This window comes from Cavia porcellus, unplaced genomic scaffold (genome assembly GCF_034190915.1).
Source record: "Cavia porcellus strain 051 isolate PalLab524CR breed Dunkin Hartley unplaced genomic scaffold, mCavPor4.1 scaffold_20, whole genome shotgun sequence".
Lineage (NCBI taxonomy): Eukaryota > Metazoa > Chordata > Mammalia > Rodentia > Caviidae > Cavia > Cavia porcellus.
Genome location: NW_026947503.1, coordinates 56,667,142 through 56,683,056, shown reverse-complemented (window position 1 = coordinate 56,683,056; position 15,915 = coordinate 56,667,142). Strand labels below are relative to the sequence as shown.

General features: G+C 41.3%; 1 protein-coding gene across 6 annotated transcripts in view; it reads right to left on the bottom strand.

Moving 5' to 3' along the window:
• Osbpl1a (oxysterol binding protein like 1A) overlaps nucleotides 1–15,915 on the bottom strand; it is a 182,704-nt gene that overhangs the window by 23,434 nt on the left and 143,355 nt on the right. For all 6 annotated transcript variants that reach the window (XM_003474108.5, XM_013157121.3, XM_063231830.1 and 3 more), the window contains one exon: nucleotides 7,833–7,908. In XM_003474108.5, the coding sequence (XP_003474156.1) occupies nucleotides 7,833–7,908 (76 nt within the window). The remainder of the gene's footprint in view (nucleotides 1–7,832; nucleotides 7,909–15,915) is intronic.

Sequence of the window (15,915 nt, the reverse complement as noted above, 5' to 3'; positions counted from 1 at the left end):
TATATTATTGTTTTGGTTTTTTTGTTACTGTTGTCTCTTTTGTGTTTCTTGTATTGTTTTGTTTTTCCCTCTTTAAAAAAAGTATATTGTCAAAGACGCACTTCAGAGGAAAATACCCCAGTGTTCTCTACCCTTTCTCAGATATACTCATCCAGGTACCTGGGTGAAGGCAACCCCAGCGGGCCTGGCAATGGGGAGGGCTCACGCTTGGCGAGAAACTGGGGAGACCAAGGAGAGGCAGCCAGAGTTGTGTGCTGGGATGGCCAGCGCTTAAAAGTAACAGCGGAGGAAGCCCGACTGCGTCGTCAGTTTATGAACTGTAAAAAATTATTTTTGATAATATAATCTGAGGTTTGGTATATTGTTGTGGGGGGTCAAAGAACTGAATGGCTCTGCTAGATATTTAACAACCCACGAAACTCCTACTCCCATCTGCCTGTTAATGTGAGCAAGATTTCTTGATCCTGCGTCTGTTAAAAAGAACATAATAGTTATCGAGAATATTCTCATTCTAGCATTAAGTGGTAACATCTCAATCTAGTTTTTAAAAATTCTCTTCACTAATATACAAGTAACATTTATCTCTTATGCTAATAGTTTCATAATTCTGTAATTTTGATCACTCATATACTAATGTTTACAAGAATAATGATACAAAAAACCTTTTAGTACTAAGGTCTGTGGTCATTAATACATTTATATATATATTTTTGTCACAGTGAAATATGATAATATATCTTCAGAGATTAAAAACTGTTAGAATAACATCCTCTAGGAAAGAAAACAATCTGAGCTAAAAGAGTTAATGGAAATATAAGCTTTTCACCTATCAAGAACCAGCTTGCTCATGCACTTATTCAACACGATCTTGATGGCAATCAAATCTCTGTGGTATGTGGATTCTACTGATACTTTCAAAAGACTGTTATGGCACTTTGAATTTAAATAGTCTTCATCTCTTACCAAAGACCCTTGTTATCCTTTACAATCATCATCCAGCACTAAGCATCTATTACTCTATGATATCTGTACACACACAGGGCTGGTGCTGGCTTGGCCCTGAGGGTCACCACCCGCTTGAATTTTGTGCTGAGGCCCCTACAATGAGCGAACATGAACACTCATGACCAAACCCCTGCATGACCCCGGCTAAGGAAACCTGAGAGCAAAGATGAGGAGAAGAGGAAGAAGAAACAGGGAAAGCAGGAGAAAACAGGTATAGGATGAAAGAGTCCTCACAGAGGACAATGGCAGTAAGGAAATGTGGCATGAAGGTGTCAATTAGCCCGGATCACACTTAGATCTGAGGAGCTGGGGATTTGTTTGGAAAAAGCTTCAATGACAGGAGGCTTAGGATTGAATTCTAGTTATGTAAAGTAATTATTTCATCAAGTATAATCCAACACTTTGGTAACATAATCCTGGACAAAACAGGATTATGTGTGTGGAGGTGGAGGAACAGTGGGCCTTGAAGGAGAGAGAGCCGCAGGCCCCGGGTCCAGGATGACAAATTCCAGAAGGGAAACCATGACTCTCCTTCTCAACCAAGCCAAAGTCAAGCCTAAACTATACCTGCAATGTAGGCATCACCGAGCCTTCAGCCCAGTGCTGACTTCCCGTGATGGATGTACGCAGTATGTACCAGAAATGTAACAATATTGTTTAAAAATTACTTTAAAGAGTCGTATTTTGAATGACATGACACCATGAAACTTGTACCAGAAATGTAACAATATTGTTTAAAAATTACTTTAAAGAGTCGTATTTTGAATGACATGACACCATGAAACTTCATGATACCACCAACAGGGGCACTGTTTCAGAAACATCAGTGCTGAACCCTGTGCCCTTCTGCAGACCACTCATACCCCCAGATCCCAACTCTGACCCAGCCAGTTCCCTGGGACACAGAGCACAATTCTCCCACTAGGTTTAAGACTTGTTAACACTAAATTAAGGCACTGGTTGGCCGAAGCCTGGGGAGGCGGCAGACAGCTGAAAGCTGTATACGTGGCTGCTGTGAGTGCGACTGACCCCTACGAAAAAAACCCCAAAGTGTTTTCATTATTAACAGAACCATGGACATCCCATTTTGTTTAATGCCTTCACTGTAAGTTAAGCATATCAAAACCTATGGATTCTACTATTTTCTAGGCTTTGATCCATTTTCTTCAGGGATGACTGGAACAGATAGGTATCAGAAGGGGTTGACACCAAAAAACTACTTTTGAAAATCTACTCTACTGAGAACAGCTGTGTTTCTTGGTGAATGCCTGGGTCTTCATCTTTGTGTTGTCCACCATTTACACATTTTGACTGAGTGCCTCAAAGAGAGGACCCTATGACAGACAGCACCCAAAGAACACCTCCTCCAAATGTGGGTGACTTCCTTTCAATCCACATTACTAAATCTTCTAGAATGTTGGTCTCTTTACAAACCTCAGCAGACAGCTATTTCCCAAGATACTATTTCCCCTGCAGCTTTCCCTTCCGAGCTTTTAATCAGTAAGTTCTAAACAGACAAAAGCTTCCAAACATTCTGTGTGGCCCTTTTGACCCAATCATCATTTCCATGTGCTTAATCCTATTTATTATTCAGCACAGCATTTATTTGCACAAGTAGTTCTGTACCTAAAAATAAAAGTAAACCCACGTTCTAGAGAAATAATGTACTTTCAAAGAGTGACAGGTACAATCCAATAAAACATAATTTAACTTTTAAAAGAACAGTTCTTCAATAGAATGTTTGCTGCAGACATAAACAAGACAGAGGGCTGGTCGCCTGCAGAAACAAATTTCAAACAGGAATTAGGCCAAGAAACAAATACAGACTTCCGGTGTCATGGCTGCCCTGACCACAACGTAGTGCTGAGAATTTCTGTCCCGGCTAGACTGCTTACTGAGACTTCTACGGCCTACAGGCCTCATGGAAGGACTCTTGCAGACCGGAAAGACACACAGTGATCTTTTAATATATTATGGAGGATGTCAAAGATGTAAGATCTAGCCAATTGCTCAGTACACACAATTAAGTTGCCATTTGACTCTTCCGGGAGAACATGGCGGACAGATAACAGCAACTACCGGCGGCTCTCTGAAAGACTCGGCTCAGAAGCCAGGAATGGTGCGGACTAAGGAGACATAAGCAGGTGGAGATATGCTCTGCTGACTCAGGAACGAACTGGGCTGAGAGAAGCCAACTTGGAATGCAGTCCTGGTGCTAAAACAGGAACAGAAAAGACTCGGTGTGGAGGCTGGAACCGCGCCATTGTAAGCGGCGATTTGGGTTTCCCGCCGCGCAGCAGCTGGCTGCCTCTACAGTGGCTCGGCAAGGGGAGAGACGTGCAGAAGCTCTGAGAACGGCAATCTGCGAACGGCAGGGAGGCGTGCACTGACTTATGGTGAGGTGAGTGAGAGAAACTGACACTCTACCACAGTTTGACTCCAGCAGAGGACTTTCTGGGCCCGAGCAGTCCTGCGGGAGCAGGGCGCGGTGGCGACTCCAGCCACACATCCTCCTCTCGGGCGGGATTGGTGAAAAGTGCCTGGCCTGCGTGACGCTGCCGGCGGACCTGGTAGACTGTCCCAACCCAGATCCCAGAGCCTGACGGTGGCCGGGAGGGGAGACGCGTAGGCTGCCTGGTCCGTAACTCCCTGGTGCGCAGCGGTGAGCGGGAACACCTAACTGGCGCAATTCGATCAGGCTGTGGCTGACTGGGAGAGAAGCTGGGCCTCTTATATAAGCTTGCATATATAAGGAACAGAGAAGAAGAGGCAGCATGGGAAGAGGCAGCAACAAGAAAGGCTCCTCGGCCCCCAATTCTGAGAAACAGGCAATAGCAGACACCGCACCAATACACATAAGGCACCATATAGAGAGCCTCATAGACCAATTCAGGAATGAAGTTATCAACGACCTGAAGCTAGAAGTATGCAGAATAGTTAGAGAAATGCTAAGCACCACCCAAGAAAAAACAGGTGGTGGAATGGAAGAACAGAAAAAAAGGGGAGAATTGTTTGATGGAGAAAACAGAGAAAGCATAGAATACGTGAAGCAGGTTCAAAGGGACTACCAAGATACTAAGAAGTCTATCGAAGACTGGCATAACAGCTTGAAAGAAACTAAGGACAGACTATCTGAACTGGAGGGCAGACTTGTAATATGGGAGAATGAAATGAAAAACTTCTTAAAAATAACAAAGAAACAAACAGCAATAATACAAAGACAAGAAGATGATAAGAGGATCCATAACTTAAGGATTAAGAACATAAAAGAAGAAGTAGGGATGCAAACAAGTGAACTACAAAAGCTACTCACAGAAATAATCCAGGAGAATTTTCCTAATTTAGCAAAAGGTAAAGATACTCAGATGTATGAGGCATACAGGACCCCAGCTACCTACAACCCAAACAGAGCAACACCCAGGCATATAATAATAAAAATTCCAGAAATTCAATACAAGAACAGAATATTAAAAGCTGTAAGAGACAAGAAACAGACCACTTACAAGGGAACACCCATCAGAATTACAGCAGATTTCTCTGCACAAACCATCAAATCACGAAGAGCGTGGGGGGAAATAATTCAAGCATTGAAAGATAATAATCTCCAGCCAAGATTGAGATATCCTGCACAACTGTCCCTGGAAATTGATGGAAAAACAAGGTGCTTCCAGGATAAAGAGGAACTGGGGGAATTTGCAACCACCAATTCAACTCTACAGAAAGTATTGCAGGATATTCTAAAAAAAGAAAAATACAAAGAACCCAGAAATAGTGGCGGGGAGGCCACAACAAATGGAGCAGAGAACAAAATGAAGAAGACAAACTGACAGCTACTGACAGAAAAAGAGCTTAACAGAAATGAGGCAGAGAAGATTGGATGATAGGAACAGCTATTTTGGAGAAAATGACATCTTAATAGGTAATACTGATTTAGTATCATCTTGTTTTGAAGTCTCATCTAGCTTTTGTCCTTCTGTCTCCAATGGTCTAAATAGGCTGTATCTTATTGGATTTTATTATGTACGATAGTATAAGCAAAAACCTTTTAAAGACAAGGAGATTATACAGAAACCATTGTTCATTTCCTGTTAGTCGATTCTAAATACTCTGTAATGCTGTCATTCTCTTGAATGGTTTTACATTGTTTTGATATACTTAATGCTACAGTATACGAAGTTGTACTCAAGGATTTCAAAGAAAGAAACAATATGGTAACTACTTTTAGGTTAGGATTATCTGGTGGTGAAACACTATTCTGCTTAAATGGTTATGTTTTGATCTGCGCTGTTTCGTTGTTATGCCCTCTTTTATCTCAATCTCCACTCCATTATTTACTTTTTTATTTTTATCCTTTTAATTAAAGGAAAAAAATAGCAGGATATATTATAGTAACCCATTTTGACTTTTCATTACCTTGATTTAAAGCCCTGTATTACTCTCACCATCTGGTTTTTAACTGATGTTCCCCTATTCTGTTTTGCTGGATAGTATCAGGTTCGAAAGTTTAGGCATCAGCTGTGAAGATAATGAGATTCATTATGACGCCCATTCTTGTTGACTTTTAGCTACTTTTGAAGACCTACAATGTCTCCAATGTTTTGGTTTTGTCGGTTTTATTCTTTACTGTTTTGTTCAATTGTATTATAACTAATGATATAGGCAATTCTATTAGAGATAGCGGGAGACATTATGGTAACCATTGTTGATCACCTGTATTATGTTTTTACATTATCTATTATGTCCACCCTTTTGACTTGACCGATTCTGTTCTGTTATGTCACATTTGGTTTTACTCTCTTCCAAAAAAGTAATAAGAACTGTGGGAGCAATGAAACCCAAAATGTGTAATAGTCATGGTACAAAAGAGAGGAAAAGAAAGTGCTCTAAACTATATAACTGCATGTATATTTAAGTGTATAAGATAGAAAATGATATCACAGAGTTTTATTGGATCAATGAACAGAACTGTTTGCAGTATCATTGATGGAATGTCCACTTTACAAGCTTTAATTTTGTGACTTGAACAATTATTTCTAAGATGACAATATGTAATCTATTAACTAGTGATTTCCTACTGTTCATTTTTTTTCTGTAAATCTGTATAACTTGTACCCTTTCCCTGCTTTTTTTTTCTTTTCTCCTTAAATAAAATTAAAAAAAAAAAACAAAAACAAAAACAACAACAAAAAAAAGAAACAAATACAGATAATTGTATTTTCCATAATGTCCAGAGAGACTAACCTACACCTGACTTTTTCCTACAAACTCCTTGGACCACACAGCCAGGGTCAGATGCGGTACCAATTCTACAGTCACTCAGGATGGTGTTATCCAAACTGTGGGTTTTGGTTCATCAACAAGTTGTAATTGACATTACTTCAATGTAACAGAAAACACTGTCTTAGGTAATGAGCATGATTTTGTGAAAACCACACATACAAACACACTCACACTCACACACAAACTATATGCTGGATCACAAGGGGAAATATATTTACCAAGAGTTTGAAAAATACTGACACTGTAGAACACAAATATTAATTTTTTGTCTTGAAGTTTTCAATCAAAGAGACTAATCTGTAGAATTATCTCATTGAAGTACACACTTGTCTAACACATTTGCTTTGTCCTACTGAATTCTAATATAACTGAAGTAGGTTTACAGCCCGAGTCTTTAGACTAAGCCATGACTAACTGCTGGTAATAAGACCTTCCTGCTGTCAGCAGTTAACTTATTGTCAGTGTTTAATTTATTGAGCAGTATGTTAAGCCAGGCATTGTCCTAGACATTTGATATAAACTATGCATCTTTCACTAGACCTGCAAGGTACAAGCTGTTTTCCTGACTTTACACAAGAAGCAGTGCCCCTCCGTGGGATATAGCAACTTGCCCCAAGGTCTCATGACCAGAAAAAGAAGAGCTGGAATTAAATCTCACACTATCAATGTATAAATTTTAGCTGAATTAGTCTCCATGCAGAATTCAGAAAACATGTGTTTAAGGTGAATGTTTCTGGCATGCGCTCCTTGGAAATGACACATAGGAAGTCTAAGGTGCACAGGCATCAGAAGAATGTAGAACACAGCACATCAGCAGGTGAAAGGATTTCAAACCCCTGAAGGACACCGCTGGATGTTCCGGGAGAGCTCCCATGCTGCATGTGAGAACGCAACATCTACCAAGGTGATGGCCAGATTCCCTGACATCTCAGGACTCAGGTGTTTTTACAGTTTCATCATTGCTGGCAGTCAAAGACCATGCTGGGAAGAGTTAAAAGAACCTTACTTAGAATTCTAGCCTAACATCATCTGGTAGAGTTGCATGCCACCATAAAGGGAGTTATTCAACGGGAAATGCTACCAGCTCCCTGCTCCCCGCAACATCAGATCCACCTGCACACAGTGAAGCAGAGACGTAGTCCAGAGAGTCAATGTAGCACACTTACAAATCCAAAGCATAAAAATTTGCTTGGCACAGCAAACCTGCTTTGTGTAGCAGCTAAATATAACCAAAATCGTATTCCACACTTTGAATTTCTACTTCTCTGAATTTCTAGGTTTACGAGGCAATATACATGTGATGATAGAAAAAGTGCATTTAAACATTTTTCTCACCACAAAGTCTCACTGGAGTCATACTAAATGGCAAAAGAGACATTTAAATTCTGTTAGAAAAATCTAAGACTTTTCGAAGATTTTTGACTCTTGCAGTTTTCTATGAATATAGTTGTCCATTATTTTCCTGCGACTTTTAACGATTCCTTTCCAAAGTTATGTAGTTAAACATGTAAGTGCCTAAGATCATTATGTCAAAACAGCTGATTTACCATTCCAATACATTTTCTGAGGATGCTCCAGATACTGAAGTCGTTTCTGGAAAACATAGGAGAAGGCAAGCTTGTTCTGTAAAAAAGAAAAACAGAGTTGATTTTAATGGCATTGGCAATGGAGAAGAAAAACCTATTGTCAATAATATTGAGGGGCAGGCACACACTAGAGAGATACTTCTAAACTGTGCACTGTCTGTACACAGCACAAAACAAAGCCCACTTGGGTCGTACCTGTTCCCTGTTTCTCTGGCGCCTGAGAAGTTCTGCAACAAATCAATGGGCCCCTGTCTTCGGTGTTGCAGGGATCTGAATTTCGCTAGTGTTTCCCGTCTGTGGGGTCCAGCTACGTGGACCACCTTTAAAGTACTCTACCCTTCCACGTGCCGGCACATTTAACCCTGTCTCATTCCACAACCACCTGACATCTTCTGACCTTCAACACACTGTTGTATTCTTTCTGCTAAATATTGTACAATCACAGAGCCTGAAGTTTATTAGAGAATTAAATGGAAAAACTGAAGTCGACTATGAAAGTCACAGTAAAAGGGAGGTGCTGCATCCCACATTGGTACTTCCCCAAGGGCAGTGCCATTGAGCAGGTCAGGTATGCTAGGAAACCCTTTACAAACTAACACATTCTGCAGGCCTGAATAGCCGGAGGTAGGTGCATAACTGTCCCATTGGCCAGCTTTAACATCAGACAGTGGAATTCAAATCAAAGTGCCTGGCAATGAGGCAAGAGTTACGACCCTATGGTAGGGTCGGGGTTACAGCTCAGAAACACAGCACCTGCCTGGCAAGCATGAGGTTGTGAGTTTGATTCCCTGTACCAAAACAAAAAAAAGACCCCATTGCGCAGGATAAACTCTGACCAAAAAAAGCAACTTCAAAGCCTCTACAGAGGTTAGGAAGTTTCTGGAAGGATGGAGCTGTAAGTGGCAGAGGCCTGTGGCTTAGATAAGCAGCACATGTCCTAATGCCAGGATTGCTGGGGAGGAGCTGAGCCATTCCAACAAATCAGATTGGGTTGGAGGACCCAGCTCCAAACACCAAGCTGGCAATCACCTGTGCTTACTCCAGGTGTCTGAGGTGATGTAAGAGAAGTTGGCTGTCCAGTACCGTGAAACATACTCATGTCACTGAAATCTTACACACTAACCAAATGTCATCTACAGAACCTCTAAACTTTATTTATCTCATACAAGTTAATATAATTTGATGGTTTTAATTATTTAAAATTCCTCACAGTGAAATTCTTCTGGCTTCCTCTTTGTCAGCAATACACACTGCTCATTTGGCAATTCTGCTATCTAACCAATCTGCTGGATAAGTGGCCACAGATGGTATTTAAATCACATTCTCTGCTCTCCAAGATTATCAATCTCTGTGACGCGAATAATAGATTCCAGGGATCCAAATCCTGCCATCATCTACCATGTGCGAGTACAAAGCAGCTTCAGAGATGTATGGTGGCTAAACTCCCCATCTCCTGCATAGGAAAACACCAGTCAGGAATGTAACATAGCTAAAAGCTGTGAATGCGAAATAAGCTTTATAAAGGCTGACCAAGGGCTATAATGACCCCCAACGTTTGTTTACATAAAATGGACAGGTATGTCCTTTTGTTCCAATTAAAGACAAAAACAGAAGAAAAGCAACAAATATCTCAGAGATATTTCTCTTTTTCTGTTTCAAAACCAAGTCTCACTGTGTAATTCAGGCTGCTTCCGAGTTTGGGATGATCAGCCTGCCTCAGCCTCCCAAATGTTGAGATTACAGGTGTGTGCTTCTAAATCCTACTCTTGAGGGCATTTGTGAAGGCAGAAGTTAACAGATATCCAGCTTTGTCTCAGCTTGCAAACTGTCACAGGGTTGCCACTAAGAGTTCTACCTGAATTTCATTCTTAAACATATTACCTTTTCATGCTATTTTATGAAAATGCAGTAACAGACTATGCGTGCTATTATATACTCCGAGCACAAGGACAGCAAAAGGACTTGGAAAGGTAAATGGCTGTCATAAAATCTACCTTATTTTCCTGTGTGGGGCACTCAGAGCCAAGCACAAACCCCCATCCACACCCCACAGTGTGTAGTAAGCTGACGAGAGGTGCAGGAGCACACTGGCTGCGGAACACAGACCCCATGTAGACGTCGTGCTTCAGTAAATAACCTCAGGTTGTTGACCACAGTCTAAGAGCCTGACGAGGCCGCCAGAAAGACAGGTGCAATCATGGACTGCCAAGCAGGGGCGGGGATGGCGGATCTCCAAGAGCAACTGGAGCCAGGGTTGAGACCCAGGTGCTGCTGGAAAAGGGACCATAACCCACTCAAGAAGATGCATTGAAGGCGATGCCAGAGTGTCTGAAAAACATTTCTGCTAAGCAATGCTAAAGAAAATGTGTACCCCAGAAGAAATACAAGAAATTGGAGGTCTAGAGAGCAGCAGGCACCATGTAGGTCCCTAACAGGGCAGGGCCTGGGTGGCAGGAGGGACCGCATCCCTGTCATCTTCCCACAGCCACCAGCACGCTCCCCTGCCCACTGCTTATGTGACACAGGTACAGTCTCCTGCTGCTTTTCTGTTGACTACAGCTCCTCACCAGTTGGTAGATTGCCGAGGACAATGCCTAACGGAGTCAGGCTGTTTGCTGAGTAATATTAGAATTTGGAAGATCGGGCCAGGGGGTTTAGCTCAGTGGCATAAGTGCCTGTCTGGCAAGTGCAAGGTTGTAAGTTCAGTTCCTGGTACAGAAAAAAAAAAAAGTGGAAGATCCGTTAGAGGATTTTCTTTCATAAAGAACCCAGTTTACTCTGCTACTCACCGGAGCAGGAGCAGGACTCCTGGTGAAATCTGAGGTCTGAACAGCTGGCATAAAGGCCAGTCTTACAGTAACCTCAACACCAAGAATAGGCAGGGTGCAGAAGGGTACTGCTTGGGGGCAGGATGCTCGTCAGGGATGCCAGGCTGCTGGACATCCTCCTGGGAACAAGACCACAGCTCCCACAGGAAATGTGCTACCCAGCCCCAGGTTCAACCATGCCCGAGGGCAAAGCCTGCCAGAGAAATACGAGCATGACACACAGAATCTCAATCGCTGTGGTCGTCAGGTTTAAAAATCACAGTAAGATAAACTAATTTTAGAAATATACTTTAGTCCAATTATTAGCCTTTCAACATATAACCAATGTAAAATTATTAATGAAATATTTAGACTTTTTCCATACTGTTTTCAAAATCCAGTACCTCTCTCTCTCAGACACACACACACACACACACACACACACGAGCACATCTCTATTCAGCTACTCTTCTCAACTGTTAAGTGCAATCCAGTCTTCACGATACAAAGAAGAGTTTAATGGAAGAATATACTATGATGCTTCCTATTTAACTCAATTCAAATGTAATCTAGAGAAACCTCAGTTTCTGTCACAGCACCACATTTCAAGTACCCAGAAGCCATGTGTGGCTGGTGGCTGCTGTATGGGACACACTCCATCTCACAGTCACTTCCTGAAACAAAAGAACTGTATCCTCAGCAGCCCACGGGAAAGCACAAACAGCAGCTCAATTACAGGAGCCTACAGAGACAGAAAAACAGTACAGTCTAACCATCAGCAGTGTGAAGAAGCAGAGAAAAGACAGTAAAGGAAAAAATAGATTAACTTAGAAAATAATTTGTATTGCAAGGATATATTGCTAAGGATACTGGATGCAGAACACAGGAGACTGCAACCGTGCCCCTCAGTCTGAAAGCACTGATTCTCTTCCCCTGGGCTGCTCTGAGGGTCATTATCCAGCATTCTATGCTTCCTTTTCTTCTCCACACAGAGAGAAAACACCCTGTACCAGGGACTGACCGTGCTGGGCTGTTTCTATTTTTGACCATACAGATGACATTATGACCATGGACACAAAACTCCAGTAACTAGGCTCTAACTGGAAGACTCTGCCATGGCAAAGGTCCCAGCTGATGTCCCACCATTATTCCCTCCTACAGACGGCGCAGGAGGAACTCCAGACCTAACCAAATCACCTTGTGCAGTGTGACTAACACAAGGCTGGGCTTAAATCTTCTCTACTGTGAAAAATGCTAGGCAAGGGCGGGAGCTCCTGCCCTGCCCACCTCCTTGACACCTGGGAGGCAGAATCCACACAAAAGGTTCTGCTGGACAGAGCTCTGAAATTTCCTTAGAACGTCACAGACCCCAGGACACCTACTGGACACCATTCCGACCTATGGACAAAGAATGCCACTTGCTCACAAAGACCCTTGGAAAGGACAGAGACCAGAGAGGCGAAATTAAGTTTGGGCAGGAATGTGGCGCCAGCCACACAGGAGCTGTTCTGCGTGGGGTATGGGCCTGTATAGATGTTCCTTAAATACCACCATACTGAGGGCTTCTCTGTGGAACACATTAAAATCATGGAAATTATGCAAATCTTCCAAGTCAAGGCTGCCTATCTAGATAATCTGCCTTGCTTGGACAGCTGGATATGTTCTTTTTTCAATTTTTATTAGGACATATTGTTTACATTCTTGTGTGGAATTGCCACATATGCACAAAATATCTTAATTCATTTTCTTCATTCCCTTTCCCTTGCCTCCCATTCATCTTTTTGATTCCTTCTTCTCTGATAAAGATCTATCTTGTTACTTCCTGTTATCTTTTATTTTGCTCTTCCTTTATACTTGGGTTTCTCATACAAGAAAAGCCAGGGGACAGCTCAGCTTGTCCGCCTTTCATCATCTCAAAATGTATCCACTTTCCTACAAATGACTTGCTTATCCTTCCTTACAGCACAATAGTACTCCACTGTGCGGAAACACCATGTTTTCTTTATCCATTCATCTGTTGGTAGAGATAGGCTGCTTCCATGATTTAACTCTTATAAATTGTTCTTCTATAAACACAAGTATGCATATATTGCTGTAATATAATTTCCTTAAATCTTTTAGGAAGACACCTACAAGGGAAACAGCTGGATCAAATGGAACTTCTACTTTCAGTTTTCTGATGAATCTCCATACTGATTTCCAAAGTAGCTGTACTAGTTGACATTCCCACCACTGGTGTAGAAAGGTTCCTTTTCCCCTGGAGCGTCATCAGCATTTGTTATTAATTTCTTAATGATGGCCATTCTTTCTGTGGTAAGACAGTCTCTCAGAGTTGTTTTAATCTGCATTTCTCAAATGGCCAGCAATACTGAGGACTTTTCATGTATTCATTGACCATCTGTACTTCTTCTATGAAGTGTCTATTTCAGTTGGCTATTTTTTTTTTTTTTTTTTTTTTGGTTCTGGGGATTGAACTCTTGTGCTTGCCAGGCAGGCGCTTAAGCCACTGAGCTAAATCCAGAGCCCCATTTGCCTATTTTTTTGATTTAGTATTTTATTTGGGAGGGTCTAATTTTTATGTGTTCTTTATATGTTCTAGATAGTAGTCTTTATCCAAGGAATGGCAGCTAAATATACTGTAAAAAAAAAGTAAGTATAGTCTCTCTTGGTAAGTACAAGGTACCAATGTAAGTACAGTCTCTTGGAAATGTTCACTTTCTGACCTATATATGTTTTATGAACTTTCTAAATACTTTGCTATTTTTGTAAAGTACAAACATAAAATGACTGTCAAGAGTCAAAGATGGTATCATCTGCCCAACAAATTATCTTTCCAATTCACAAGAGCTCTTTGCATATTTTAAATGTTTGTTCACCACTTATATCATAACTCTAATATTGGTCTTGTGATTCCATTTGCAGTAGGATTTGCCAAACCAAATTTATCTTCCTGGGAAGACTACACATATTTATCACCAGAATCTATGTGTGAAACATAAATAGCTATCCTTCAGTACTGTCCCTAGGGATGGGATAAAAATAATTCATCATTTTACTAATATATGCTCCTGAAAAAAGTTAAATGTCTTAATTCATAAGGTTTGGTAACCTTAAATTTTAAGGAATTCAAGTTCTATGTCAAAACCAAAACACAAAACAAAATCTTCACATGCATGTTTACCTCTTTCAAGTAGTGGTAAACATAACATGAGCAAAGAGCCTAGGGCTATTCTTCAAATTACAAAGTAACACATTATAACAAAATAATCCACAGATGAAGAACAAGCCAATCACCGAATGCCCCCTTCAATACCGAACAGCAGCAGCCTGGGGCTTCTCTCACACTTTCTTTTTGCACAAACAGGCACGTGGAAGTGTGCTGTATACACACGCACATCACTGCAACTATTACCTGCTGCCTTTTCACTAACAACATACGAAGGACATGCCTTGAAGCTGAAAGATACTGAAGCATCCATCTTTTCTCCCTCTAATATCTTTGGGGACATGCACAAGTGATTACATCTACTTCACTGTTAGGTAACACACCACTCGCGCAGGAAGAGGGATTGTTTTCCAGTGCTGGGGATGGAACCTAGGGCCTACATCCCAACCACTGGTTCTATTTTTAACACAGTCTTTCCTTCCTTTGTTTTTTATTTTTTTTATTTTTTTTTTATTTTAAAGAAAATAAAACAGAACAAAGCAAATCAGGACAAAACAATGCAAGCAATACAGCACTTCACAACAAAACAGAACATCAATAGTGGTTACCATAATGTCTCCTGTTTTCTTGAAAATAGTTGAGCATACATTCACACACAATAATATTGAACGTAACAGAATAGTATAAAATTATTTGAAAGCATGAAAGCATTACAGGACTTCAAGACCAGGTAACAGGAAATGAACAATGGCTGCTATAATATCTCATTTTCCTCAAAAAAGTTCTCCATATCATCACATATAATAAAATCACATAAAACACAACAGTATAGAACCAATCAAAACAGAAGAATAAATGCATGACAGGACTTCAAAGCAAGATGACAGGAAATAAGCAATGGCTATAATGTCTCATTTTCTTCAAAATAGCTGTTCATATCATCACACATAATAAAATCAAACAAAACAGAATAAAGCCAATTAAACAAATTAGTGAAAGCATTATAAGACTTCAAAGCAATATAATAGGAAACCAAGATTACCATAATATGTCCCATTATATTCAAAATAGCTGCTCCTATCATCAGAGAGTAAACTCTAACAAAACAAGACAGAACAAAGCCAAACCTAACAAAATTATGAAAACAATACAAGAATTCAAGACAAAACAAAAAGAAATTAACAGTAATTACCACCTTTCCCTCCCAGGTGTTTCCTCCCCTATCACTCTTACAATAACTATTTTGCTTTTGGATCCAATTAACTTCTTCTGTTTCTTATTCTAGGGTTCATGCATATGAGTTCGAACTGTTTCACTCATGAACATGATCTTCAGTTGAGTCTGTTTACTTACAAGAGCCTTGAGTTCTACTTGGTTTGTCTCTACCCTACTATCCTGTTGTTGGCCCTCCACTTTTCCCCTTCATTTAATCACTTGTCTTGTTTGGCAATCCTCCTCTGCTGCTGTTTCTGGAAACATGGTCACCTTTATCTCTCTAGAATAACAGGTGTGTGAATTCCTTTCTTCTATGACTATGCCTCCTAGACTTATTCTATGTAGGCTAGAGGTCTGAGATTGTCTTTTGCTCCTTCATCTTGACATTCTCTTGGGTTCCTCCCAACAAGCTGGTCGTGGGGCCCCAGGCACTTCCCACATTGCTGCCCCTTCATGTGTACGGGGATGGGACAGGCACTTGGGTTCCTCTAACCTAGATTTACAGGGAGGTAGCAGGGCGTGGAGCAGGCTTCTCCAAGACCTATGCAGCTATCCTGGGGCTGCTTCTCTCAGCCTGTGTGTCTACACTGGGACTCCTGTGATAGTGGCAGACATACAGGGGTGTATTTGTCTGATTCTGCTACTGGGTGATGGCTGCCTGAAGGAACCAAGGGCCTCCAATGGTGGCCTACAGGTGCACAGGGCTTACCTGGCTGTGTGTTCCTGCTCCTGCTGGCCACCTGCAAGAAGCAGCCTTCTGGTGAAGCTCCCTGCAGGTGGAGGCAGATCTGCTGGTTCTCTCTGCCTGCGCTGTGCACCCATAGGAAAAGGCCTTCTGGTGGCGATGCCCGGTAGG